General features: G+C 34.2%; 1 protein-coding gene across 1 annotated transcript; it reads right to left on the reverse strand.

Annotated features, from left to right (window-relative positions):
* Positions 1-681: 681 nt before the first annotated feature.
* Fabpl (FABP-like protein) lies at positions 682-8,457 on the reverse strand. The gene is made up of 3 exons (XM_076805257.1): positions 8,103-8,457; positions 2,185-2,289; positions 682-1,691 (listed from the first exon to the last, which is right to left on the reverse strand). The coding sequence occupies exons 1-3, from the start codon at positions 8,343-8,345 to the stop codon at positions 1,635-1,637; spliced, it is 405 nt and encodes a 134-aa protein (XP_076661372.1). The 5' UTR covers positions 8,346-8,457; the 3' UTR covers positions 682-1,634.
* Positions 8,458-14,132: the final 5,675 nt, after the last annotated feature.

Consider the following 14,132-nt stretch of genomic DNA (forward strand, 5'->3'; position numbering starts at 1 on the left):
ATATCCTTTAAACAGAAAAAAAAAACAAACAAAATATATGCTATCGCTTCTGACTGCTTCAGTCGTGTTGGGAAAACAATGATGTCTCGCTGGAAGAGGAAGATAAATAGAAGGGAAAAACAAGAAAAGAAAAAAATCGTAATGCGGAAAAGGATATCGGTTATTTTGTAAATAAATCGAATACGTTTCCAAGCGGTCTCTGAGATTGCCAGAGGAGAGTGTCACGTGGTGCTGCAACTGACCTGTAAAGAACCGAAACACACACACGACCGGTGAAGGAGAGGAGAGAAAGAGAGAAAAACACAGGCGAAACCAACCAGACCGACGAGATGTGAAATTCGAGATCCGATGGAAGCGTTACGCGTCACATACTTGACCGCACGAATCGGTTTCTTAAACGTATTCTTATTGTAAAACACGAAACTGGACGGTCTTTTTATACTTTTTAATTTTATATGTCCATTATACTTGATAAATGATTAATCGTCGTAATCTTTATGGAAAAGAACTTATATACACGTAACACACAGCATTCTGTATGTAGGAATGCGCGCTCACGCGCTACGCTAAACAGACACGTACACGTACAAACATGCTCACACACAACGCAGACACGCGTATTAGAACATACGTACATTACATACACACACTCACGTACACGCGAACAACAGGTACTATATATTTATTTTTTTTTTGTTTGTTCCTATTCCGAAGTTGAGTATACTACAAGAGAATATTATACACTTGTCATTCATTAATACCATTCTTATGTATTCTCTATCCATTTATGTACAGCACTTTGATGAGTTAATGTGATACATATTATTATTATTAAATAAATTCGAACAAATACGAAACGAACGAACGAACAGTTTGTACGTACACGCGAGATCCGCTGAATCGAAAGCTTATATTATTCACCGGCCGGATGACTATAGCGTCGGCGAAGGAGGAATTCTCAAGATCATTCTTAAGACCTTCTCGGATGATAATAAACGTAGATGAAATTGTCCCCTAATCTCCCCCCCCCCCCCCAGGACCATTTTGTTGCCACTTTTAAGGATGTGACTGATTATACATTTTAAAACAAGTATACAATCTCTACTGCAACTAAATAATATGAATAAAGGAGTAAAAAAAGTGTTTTAACAATTTACAATACAAACGCAGAGGTTTTTAATTGTCAAAAAATGTTATTGTGCAAGACTTTTTACTTTCGATTTTGTATCGTTAATTATATCTTGTCTGTTTTCATGCGTTAAATCTGTAACCCTTTTTTTTTCTTTTTCTTTTTGTTAATGTCGTACAATGTTATCCTGTTCACCTGTACTCGTGTATGCGTAAGACTAAATGCTTGTGAAAATGTCCATTCGAAAAATCGGAAACGCTCGGCGAATCACGAATATTCTGCTTGGAACATTTACTCTTGCGCATTTTGTTTGCAATACGTTTGAATTAAAGTTATTTCGTTCTTTTTCCACCGTTCTTAACGTTCATTCGGGCTTTCGCGCAAGACAAAATTCTGATGGACGGTAAAAGAAAGGGCAAGGATACAGTTGTAAAAAATTCTTTATTTTTAATTCACATGGAAGATTGGCCGTTATTTATTTATTTATCTAAATATTTTTTGTTATTTAGAGCCTCTTGTATGCACGTACTGCCGTGACGTCGACCGTGTTGGCGGACAGGTGCTGAAAACAAAATATCAAGAATTAAAACGGCCATATAGAACGGTTTCCGATTGTTACTGGTTCACGATAAAGTGCTTTATGTTCTTTCTTCTTTTTACGAACGATCATGTCACTTCCCGACTTTGTTGCTACATGCTTAAACATTTCTGTCGTTTCGTTATCAGTTTATTATCTCGCAACTTTAAATAGGATCAGTCAGATCGCAATTTAACACTTTAATTTGCGAACCGCAATCGATGTGCAATTTCTCGCGTCTGTCGCAATTTTATTTTATTCGTTTAAGGCAAGGGACCCAATTACTGTGGGGGTACCAATCACTGTGTCTATATTAATTACATTTTAAAGCATACTGAATATGAAAAAGAAATATATAATATATATATTAACTGATTTTAATGGAAAAAATTTAATGTCTTTTTTAATATTCAATATTTAATAGGCACAGTAATTGGTACCCTCACAATAATTGGGTCCCCTTACCCTATATACTCACCACTTGCATTCCGGTTTCTGTAAATTCATAGACACGGGTGATCTTGAGACCTTCAGTCACTGTTGTTACTACTTTCAGCTTATCGCCTTCCTGCGTTGCAATGCTCTGCAAACGAACAAATACAAAAATCATACGTCATTTTTGCAAAATTCCTGAGTTTTCGTGGCGGTTACGTTATCGTCGAAAAGAAAGTCGCAATCACCTGATCAATGAAAAATATTCGCTCTAACTTATTTGCCTTAGCATGATCAAGGTAAGAATAGAACTTAATATCTTATTCTGTAATTGTGTAACGTAATTTATTTAAGTTTTATTTAAATATACGTTTACGAATAGTGATTTAATTATTAAAGAAACATATTAAACCGCTGGAATGCTTTAACACGATTCCTCAAATGCATATGTGTATAATTGCAATTCAAAAATGTAACATTCAGTTCCCGTAGTGTGTAATCGCAGAACTAATTGTATTTTTTCTTTTTTTTTATTTGGAACAGTAAATCATGCAAATTAGTCGAGCATCGGTGGTTTCATTTTATTTGTATACGTGCGTTTTGCAAATCTGAAATATCATTGACCTAAAGCAAACTGCCGTTAAAGCATACAAAAAATCCCCATTTTTATTTTGTGCATTAAATCGAATCTTTAACCATAATCGAAATTATGGATAAAACAATTATAATTGTGAGGATTCTGTGAAGCTTAAAAATCTTTTAAATAACAATTCAAAAAGAAATTACATACATTAGGCTATGTTGTTGCTTCATAATTAAAAATACATATGTTATTTCTACTGAAAAATGTATAAAAAGAATTTTTGCTGTGGATCTGTTCGAAAAATTTTTAGGGACTATTAAACAACTACCGGTAGGTAATGTGTTAATTTTTTTTAATTGAATTTTTCATGTCACTTTTTCTGTATATATTGATTTTCTCGTTGAATCGTTTCAATTTAATCTCATTAACAAAAACAGGGTATAACTCTAGAGTCAAGCCGCCTATTGAAGCCTAAGAATTAATATATTATATATATGTGTGTAATTGTAGAGTTGTTGCTACTCGATTAATTTTTGTTTTTTTTTTCTAGCAAAAATATGTTGAGAAATTAGAGTTCGCTTTTTATTGAAATTGATCCGAACAGTGCACGAGGGTTAAATGATATTCATCATTTAATCATGCATCGTTAGGATGTAGGGGGAGGAAGGATGCCGCTCAATTTCATATGTCGGGATTCATAAACGATGCACCACTGTTTTAGCATTTTATAATTCACCGATGCACACAGTATACCAACAAGAGGTTTCCATTTGATCCGGATAGTTCTAAACATTCTCAACAGATGCCAGAATAAGTGTTGCAAAACTACCCTTCCACTGCCATCAGAATTTTTTTTAAACACAGATAACACAGACGCAATCAATCCTAGCGTTTAATTAACGATGTTCGATTGAAACAATTTTTTAACATGTCAAGTATTATGCTATGTAAAGGATTATGTGTATTTCTTTTATCTCTAAAGACTAGGGATCACATGGGATTATGTTACCATCAATGATTAATGAAACAAATTACAAAGTCCGATTCATTTTTTTCGCATTTTGCGGATTTGTGATAAAAACGAGTCGATGAAACGCGAACAGTAACTACGTGATCATTAGAAATGCTTGAGGACATTATTTTCAATGTATCAGAATTATCGAGAGTAGAAATGGATTTTCATCTAACTCCTATTTTTTTAAATTGATGCGAGCAGTTTTTATTTTGCATAAAAATCACTCTAACTGTAATCCATTTAATATGGATTGACTTGTATAGCAGCTTTTAGAGCATTTTAAGATTTCTTATTGTTCTCATATATTAGCTTCTGCTTTTTGGAATTTTTATTTTGCACAAAAATCACTCCAACGATACCATTTTGGAGCATTTCGAGATGTCTCTGACGTCTCCATTTTATAACACAAAAGAGACACAAAGTAAAGTGTTATTACGATGAAAATGTTTGCTGTTGAGCATTTTCAAGACAAACATGCTGAAAAACTTGTTAACAAGACTATACTTAAAGATAGAATTTCGCCGAGACTACCCTTGGTATATGTGACATGAAACAGGGTTGGTAGAGACGAGCTTCTATTAGAGTTTAAGAATATTTAATGACAGTGGCAGACTTTTGTAGCTGCAGAACTAAAGCGACTTTTGTTTGAAGGTTGGAACACAACCCTAAATTATTCTCTTCGTGAAATTAACTATTCTATTTAGAGCTTCTCTGCCTAAACGAGATTATGGAATACAGATAACAAATCCTCGCAGAAATTGAGTGGGTTAACTCGGAATCTGGACGCTAATTATTTGAAATTAGATATTTAGTATTTATAGGATCTGAAAGACACGACTGCGCGCAGTGTATATGTTATCAAATATCGTTGTATACTATAATTACTATTTTGAAAATAATAGTATAAAATGCGAGGATGTAGTATAGTTAATGACTCCAATTACAGTAAGCAAAAATTTAAGGACTAATCAAAATTCAGGGATTGAACTGCTTCGAATAAAAAACTTTGTAATGCTTTATTAAAGCGTTCGATCATTGCAACGTTCTAGTACTTAGAGGTAAGGGACCTAATAAATGTGGGGGTACCAATTGCTGTTGCCTACATTAATTATACTTATTTTTAAAGTATAATGAATATTAAAAAAGAGATATTACATTTTTTGTCATTAAAATCAGATAGGCACAGTAATTGGGTCCCTCGCACTACCGAATTGATTATACATATGCATAGCGTTTCGTGATATTGATCACGAACTGAAATCTTCCGAACGTAACACTAAATTCTGTACTCAATATAGTAATAGTATGGTGATATTATGATCGATATGATAATAAATATTTACTTTAGTATTTTAGAAAAATTATCATCGTATCTTTCTCTATTTTATCAATAATTCATAAAGACTGTCAGTTCTGTTTTGTCGGTGAGAGTAAATGAAAATCAGTTTTATTTTATTCAATTTTCCTAATTGTTTCAACACTCGTGTACATCTTTTAAAACACGTAATTTTAATCAGCATACAATATAGATTGATATTTAAAATGATCGTGTCGATAGGGTTTCTGATTGATATTACTTTCTCACACAAGTGAATTCATTCTTAAAATGGCGCAGGGAAGATTACACAGTTGCAGATTACGAATTAAATCATTGACCGTTTTGGCCAATTATTATTTGAATTTCGTCTTCAATATTCACGATCATTCGACTTGCGAAGAAACGTGCACGAATACACACATTTAAAAATAAATAGTAGAAATAGACGAAGCACGAAGTATATCATTTTTTTTTTAATGTTCTGCCTCATTTAAAATGGACAAAAAATGTATTCAGAGTTTTCCTACTCCCTTGATCTTACCCTTCGTTAATTAAAATATATGTACGTTCTGTTCGATTTTTTTCACGTTTAAAGATTTCTATTAATACGTTTATCGATAAAGTTGTATACAAGGTTTAAAAATATTCGAAACGCGTGACATAAACATTGTAAGTCTATCACATTATCTATTACATAATTAATATTTATATTCTTCCTTTTCTCCGATACAAGTGGTTTATTTACACTGGTGCAATAATTCAACAATGGAGGAATATACTTTAATGCAATTTTTTGTCAGCAATCGGAAAGGCTCGACACATTCCGATACCGATAATCCGTTTTATCAAAACCCCGCTTATCTGTGTTAATTGTAGATCGTCCGTGATTAGACGACATCTAAATTATAATATATTGCAAGCAAACTGATGTCAATTGCCACTCGAGTTACTGCGAGCAGTCAATCTCCCCGGGTTCGACGTTCGATGTGTAACCAGAGATTCTCTTGGGAAGAATTACTCGACGTTACATAGCACATCATCCCACGTTCAAATATCAATCTCAGTATGGTGTTCATTGGTCTGCGGATCTTTGTGTAAAGTAAAAATTATCTGCATGAACTGTTCGAAACAGAAAACGAATAGGGTGAGGGACCCAGTTACTGTGGGGGTACTGTGCCCATATTAATTATATTTATTTGTAAAGCATAATGAATATTAAAAAAGATATATTAAAATATTTTTTTTTCATTAAAATCAGTTAATGTAAATGTTATATATCTCTTTTTTAATATTCATTATCCTTTGAAATATAATTAATATAGGCACAGTGATTGGTACCCCCACATTTATTGGTTCCCTTAGAAAATAATACGTCGAGATTCTTAAATTCTTTTGACTGTTTTCAATGTAACTAATTTTCATTAGTAATGCATAAAATCCGCAGTTCGATGATTATACAAGCATACGCCAATTTAAAATCAAATTCATTCTTCGCACCTATAAATACAGTTTGAAAGAAAAAATTATCTACGGTGACAAGACTATAGTCGTATTATCAATCTGATACTAGGTAGGTATATCTATCAGCGTAAGATAAATTAGAAATTATTCAGGTCACTAATTTTTAAGACTAACGATATCGATGTAGCATAGTGAATCTAAAAAGACAAAATTATGTTTGGAACAACATTATCAAAATTATTTAAGTATGCAAATAATGTGAAGGATGTAATGATTGTAAAATAAATATTACAGCTTGTTTGAGTAGATTTATGGAACGTATCAATATTAACACTTTAGCTACCGGAAGTATGTTAGTGGGTGCTTCAATGACTGCTGTATCTGAAAGAAAGTTAACAATTTCCACTTAAATAATAGTTTAATTGTCTCATCAAGACAATTTGATAGTTTATCGATAAAATTCTCGGTTAATAAAATTTGTATTTTAAAAGACTTTAAAGAAATTGTCCGTAGATAAAGTGTTAAACAGTCTCTGTAGCAAGTTCGCTAAACTGTAAAAATTATACCGGGAGACTTAACAAAATCTTAGCTTTCTGCAACAAGTAGGTACTTAACAAATAAACAAATACAGAATTACTGCCCGTCAAGATTATCCTCAAATACGATTAATAATCTTTTTCAACTATTAACCCTGGAATGACAGGATTTGGATCCATCTTGACCTATGATTACAGAAATCCCATCTAAAATACTAATCTTTTATCAACTAAACGAATTTCACAGAGATAGAAAGCAAAAACATCTAAAAGAAAACTCATACCTAAAGATCCCACTGGGTAGCCATGGGAACCATGAAATAATCAAAAGTGTCCGTCAAGTAAGGGTTAATTTGTATTAACCATGTCTTATCAATCTGAACAATTGTATTAATTAAGATTCACGTTCGACATGCGAATATCAAATACTTTTTACCATAATCAGTACGTTTCCCTTATAATAACAAAGATGTAAAGCATTGAATTTTTGTTATCTGTTTTATATTAGCAATAAATTTTATCGAATAAAATTTTAATTTTTTATATTTTTAGAGGGGACTAGCTACTCCAATAAAAGTATGAAAATTGAAATTCATTGATTTAGGTCGAAAAATATGTATGATCTATCTGGGTCTACATCATAGGTGCCATGAAATAGTCAAAAGCGTGCAAAGATTAATTTAGATTAACCATGTCTTATGAATAAAACCAGCTGCATTAATCACGATTTACATTCAACGCAGGAGAATGACTAGGGTAATGGCTCCGATTACTGTGGGGGTTCCAATTACTGTGCCTATATGAACTATTATGTATATATATATATTAGTATAGGCACTAGTATATAGGTACAGTAATTGGTACCCCGACAGTAATTGGGTACCTTACCGTACAGCTAGAAGAATATTCATCTGATCGAATAATCAGCACCACAACGAGCGACTTCCCTTAAACTAACCACAACGCAAAGGATTGCGCTTCGGATTTTCAACAGTGAACATTTTCAAGATACTATGCAATATCATTCGAGAACGGGGATGTCGTTGCTCACCGGGAAGTTGCGATCGAACGACGGCAGCTTCTCGTCGTAGGTCTCGTTCAGCTTGAAAGTGGTGGAGCTGGTCCTCTCCTCGGAGTTGATGACGACGGTCCACTGGTCGCCGTTTTGGGAGATCTCGAGGATCGGCTTGGAGGTGAGCAACGGGGCGGCCAGCTCCTTGTGTCCGAGCACGTTCACGAACTCGTCGAAATTCTCGTTGGAGACGTATTGGTACCTTCCAGTGATCTGCACCATCTTCGAGCCGGTTCTGGGCGATATCACACGAGAGAAAGACGTTAGAGGATGAGGACGCGTTACCACGTTAGCTGTTGCTAGCAGCGAGATGCCGGTGTCCCGGGGACCGGCCGCTTTTATAAGATCACTGGAGGGGTTACGTGTCCCGGGGTGAGTGCGTGTGCGTGCGATCACACACCCGCGCCGGACAATCTACGATCGGACAGGACAAAGTGTCGAACGGATTATCGTTAACCGGCTGGCCAGCCGGCGGCGACGTCGCTTTGCCATTTCACGAACACCCTCGTGCTTCCCTTGCGAACAAGCGAGCGTCTGTCTCTTGTCCGCAGGAAAATAAATTATACCGATGCCGATTTTCTGTTTCAACAACCATCCTTTAATTTTTTTACTGATTTCAAAATGCCTGGCAAAATAGGACGGCCCTGTCCAGGGAATGAACATAATTCCGTGAAAGTCTTTTCGTTGTCTCTCGAATGCTACCCTGGGGTCTTTCGTGACCCCGGCAAAACTTTCCGTAGAATATTTTCTCGCTGATACATTGGAGGATAATTCCAAGTATGGAGTTTGCTACGGAACGTTTAGGAAGATTCTGATACGGCAGATCGCGTTCCGCAGAAACAGTAATGGTTATTATAATTATAGTATACCAGTACAACATACTGTATAGTATACTGGTATACCATTTGGAGTATATCATTTAACACTAGAACCGCGGGAACCGTTAAAATAACGGGTTTCGAATTTTTCAATTTACCATTGTTGAGATTGTAAAGATGCACTTATGAGGTATTTATTCCGGAAGCTTACTTTTAGTACATGTATCGCGAAAGAAATCGATAAAAATCTGAATAAATGTATCCTTGCTATTTTTACAAAGTAATGTAAAAAAAAGTTAAAAAAGGTCTCTAGGTCTCTGAAAATCGGTCACGAACTTTTGCAATCATCTAATACCTTTGAATGGTTGTAAAAAAGAAAATTTTCTTTATAATCTTTTTATTATGTACGTTTTATAGAAGTAGTATTAAGTGATATTTAAGTAGTATTTGCTGAAAAATTGAACTAATTTTCTTAAACTATTGTAGAAGGACGTAGTATAAATATACTATACTACGGTGGATTCAAGCATGAAAACAATTTTTTTATCCTCCATTTTATGTTCAAAGTCGATTCGAATAGACGATTTACTACTTGACAAGACAATAAAATTGTAAAAATAAAAATATTTATATCGTCGTTCATAAGTTACTTTGACAGATAAATATAATTTGTTTCTTTGTATTTTGCGTTGTAAATCATCTGTAAAGTGTAACTTGCAAAGTGTTAAAACATCCGAACTACGCAGTTGTTTAATTATGAAAAAAATGATGGAGAAGACAGTGAATTCTAAAGAAATGATAATGATAAAGATAGTTACGCGTAGCAACTGGAAAATCGCAGTACTTCTACGTCACTATAATCATAAGAGAAAATAAATAAAAGTACTGGAAGTGTCTAAATACTTATGGACGACAATGCTTGTACATGATCATATCACAAAATACGATGAATCTAATTAAATGATAGCAATGTAATTCTTGAAATGAATCACTTCAAATGGACAATCTTTGATGAGAATTAACAATGAGTCATTTTGGTTGCACGATATATGTGTATGTAACATTACAAACGTAGCCAAAATATACTTTACTTCTCTAAATAAAAACATGAAACCATATTATTTTATTTACAACAATTTCTAGAAACACAGTACTCGAAACGGTATAACATTTGAATAACATTGAACATGTTCTAGTTGTCAGTTTTATTTTTTCGTGATAGAAACCGGAGAAAAACTATAATATCGTCATTAGACTACGGATTTTACGCATTTGTGATAAAAACAAGAGTCAAATGCAAAACAGTAAAAACTTTCAAAGATTTTCAGAATAATGTTGTATTATTTTCAACTCCATAAAAATACATATTAGAGAAAGAAATTTTTATAGGATAAGGGACCCAATTACTGTGGGGGTACTAATTACTGTGTCTATATTAATTATTATTTTTAAAGCATAATGAATATTAAAAAAGAGATATATAACATTAACTGATTTTAATGAAAAAAATTGAATATCTCTTTCTTAGTAGTCCTTTAAAAAAAGGTATAATTAATATAGGCACTATATAATATCTTCTGTGTTTTGAAATTAACGCGAACAATTTTTATTTCCTATAAAAGTCCGGAGCCCAATTTTACTGTCAAGTAATAAAGAATACCCAGGAAGCGTCTGGAATTTTTAACCACCGCCAAAAATTTACACAAATCAAACACCGTCAAATTTGATTGACATTGGTTCGAATGATTTCCAGGAATCCCACGGAGGGGAAGAAAGAACGATCATTCTCCCACCACCGACAAATCTAAATATCGCGGGTACAAGCATGCTCGGCCAATCGCGTGTAAACACGCCACATCCACCACACCGCGAGCCATCCAATAGACACAAACCAATGTTAATATACAACCCAAACATACATCAATGCAAAAGAGCTCGGTACAGCACCCGGTGCAAGACAAAACTCGCATAATCATCGTACTCAAGAAAGAAACTCCCTCGATAACATTCGTACGAATTTTGGTACCTCCATATAGGCGCAATAATATTACTATTTTAGTTATACTTATTTTTAAAGCATAATGAGTACAGAAAAAGAGATATTAAATTTTTTTTATCATATAAAAATAAATTATTATTTTATAAAAATAATTAGGGCGTTTTATTAAATAATAGGGCGTTCAAAAAAACCATTCAATATTTATATGGTATATAGAACACACTGTACTGAGTAAAAAAGCCTTATTAAAGATAGGTCGAAAGGTCAACCTTTTCTGAGATATATACATTTTTGTTTGCTAGCATTATGATCAACTTACTTACTTCCATCGCATGCGATGCTTACTTGAGTGTTTATAAACCGCGTTCTGAATGTCCTCCTTCAAGTGCCGGCAGTAGATTTCATCCGGAATCAGTCAGTTCTGTAGCGGAAAATCATAACACGTGGAAAATTTTCTATAAATATCAAAAAGCCAGTAGTAAATGAATCATGATGTTAGGAAACAAAATGTTTACATCTCAGAAACGGTTGACCTTCCGACGTATGTTTACTAAATCTTTTGTACGCAGCACAGTGTGTTCTATATACCATATAAATATTGAATGGTTTTTTAAAAACACCCTCTTTTCTAATGTTGATTATGCTTTAAAATATAATTGATATAGGCAGAGTGATTGGTACATCCACAGTAATTGGGTCCCTGACTCTACGGAGTGCAACTTTGAGCCTAGTAACATCGCGAGAACTCAAGAACTCAATCAATTCTCAATCGTGAACTCGGTTTATAAATATGAATCACCCGCTTCAAGTATTAATTTACATGGAGAACGCAACGCATCCGAACCGCTGCCATCTTTAATCAATCGCCACTATGCATCGCGACGATTATAGCATTAGAATTTTTATAGCATCAGCACGTAGATGCACACGCACACGCACAGACAATTAAAATTTCAACTAAACCTCAATTAAATCTAACTTAGCAAATTTAAATCAGTCTTCTATCAATTTTCATATTCGATTATGCTAATACTCTGTGAATCAATTTTTCTAAAGTTGGGACGAAAAGTATATAAATGTGAGAAGTTTTTTGGAAATATATAATTTGATTGCAGTTGATCAAACTGTCAAATCATGATAAATAAATATTTTAACTAGAAACCGAAACAAGTTCGCAGATATTGTCAAGTCTGATTGGACATTTTTAAATTGCCAGTTTAACTACATACACATATTGAGCTCATTTCAATATAATTAGTCAAAGAAATTGTTTAAAATCAATACCAATAAAGGAATACTCTTTCGAGGTATACTTAAAATAATAGGTCCAAAAATAATAAAAAATAATAATAAATTAAAAAGATGCAAATAATAAATTACTTAAAAGATGCTATAATGTTTATTAGTAGTAGACTGTGGATCTCCACGCAAAATAAAAATAATCTACATCAATCGTAAGAAAGCGGTTGAATTAAAATGTACATCTTCTTTTAATAATTTCTAAGTTGTAAAAAATAATTTTTAATTTTGAAATTGCGTGGAATATAACCAGATTCTTAATTTCTTCGAAAGTTTTCACAGTTTAGTATTTCAGCTAGTCATTTGTATAAAATCCGCAGTCCAATAATTATATTATCGGTCTTTTCTTTCAACATCCCGTTTCGATCGCAGAGACTTATCAGTGCTGGTGTAAATGATCAGTAATTCGATAAGGATTATTTACAAAAATTCGGCTGATCGAATCATGCCGAACGGTTTCATTCCCTAGTAGGATAAGGGTCCCAATTACTGTGGGGGTACTAATTATTGTTCCTACATTAATTATACTTATTTCCAAAGCTAATGAATATTTTTAAAAAGAGATATATAACATACATATCAAGTGATGGAATTTAATGAAAAAAAGTGTAATATCTCTTTTTTAATATTCATTATGCTTTATAAATAAGTATAATTAATGTAGTTATATATAGTAATTGGTACCCCCACAGTAATTGGGTCCCTTACCCTACAGCATGGCTCCCACGGAAAACTGTGTATCGTCGCGTCGCAACGTCGATCGGAGAGAGTTCGTCGATTCGCTAATTCGACTAACTACTTTAACTGGACAATTAACGTTGCACATTAGCAAATTGGACCAACGAGTTGTGATTGGCGGCTGGGAGCCCGCGAGCGAAAAAAAAGAGAAAGCACACGGGGGAAAGCGAAATCAGCATTTCCCGCGTAAGACAAAAATCCCAATCGATCGAGCGAAGATCGAGCAAAAGTCAGGCGATATGACGACACCAGTCAGTCGCTCACGTTTCATCTCGGATCGATCGGTGATCCAGACTTGATTGCTTCCTGTTATCGACTGGCGAATCCTCGAAACCTGATTGTACTGCATGCTGGATAAGCATCACCGGAAAACAAGGTTGTTTTTCGATGATAGCCGCGAAAACAGCAGCGTCGCCGTTGGATTAACGTGGATTTTATCCCGGCCGGCTTATTCCCTATTATATTCTGCCGTCCGTGATTTTAATAAAGTGAACAGGAGACGCGTGTATTGGTACGTGTATGAATTCAAGTCGGCGCGCGCACTTAATCGTCGATTGTAGTCTGCGTTACCATACCGCATTCGACATGCTCGAGCTAGTTATTGATGCTTGCTGCAGCCTTTCTGTCGCATTTCTCCTCGTGAGCATAGAGAGCGAATTATATTCCAACGAATGTGTTCTCTTCATCATTTTCAAGCTTTCTTTCACGCTTACTTTTCACGTTTATTCGTAGGTTACAAATGGTAACAATGCAAATTACATGTTATTCAGCCTTGTTTTACTCTTGAAATATTACATCGTAGCGATATACAGTTTAATCGAAATGCATAGTTGGTTGTTTTCGTAAAAATGCTGATATTTTTCATTGATATTCAGTCATTTTCTTCGCCGCGTCACTTTCATATTGTGGAACAACGTTATCGAAATGCTTTTAATCGCTGTAATCGCAAGCCGATCGAAACAATTGTCTTAGTGAACTCTGATACGCGTAGCATTATCTTTTTTTATCAAGAGTAACGTCGGTGCAGAAGTATAATTAATTTTTTCTCGGTAGCTGTTCGTCAAGGTGACTTAACAAATGATACGGATCGACTTTGTCATCGTTACAGATCGAAAGATCTGTCCTTTCTTTGCTTCTTAGAAAATCATTTCGTTA

Source organism: Halictus rubicundus, chromosome 2 (assembly GCF_050948215.1).
Source record: "Halictus rubicundus isolate RS-2024b chromosome 2, iyHalRubi1_principal, whole genome shotgun sequence".
Taxonomy (NCBI): domain Eukaryota; kingdom Metazoa; phylum Arthropoda; class Insecta; order Hymenoptera; family Halictidae; genus Halictus; species Halictus rubicundus.

What these genes read in the sequence shown, in the direction of transcription:
- Fabpl (XM_076805257.1), bottom strand. Translation starts at nt 8,345, where the DNA reads ATGGTGCAGATCACTGGAAGGTACCAATACGTCTCCAACGAGAATTTC. An exon ending in CGTTCGATCGCAACTTCCCG is followed by an intron (nt 2,290 to 8,102) that starts GTGAGCAACGAC and finishes GTTCGTTTGCAG; the next exon opens with AGCATTGCAACGCAGGAAGG. An exon ending in CAGAAACCGGAATGCAAGTG is followed by an intron (nt 1,692 to 2,184) that starts GTGAGTATATAG and finishes TTTTGTTTTCAG; the next exon opens with CACCTGTCCGCCAACACGGT.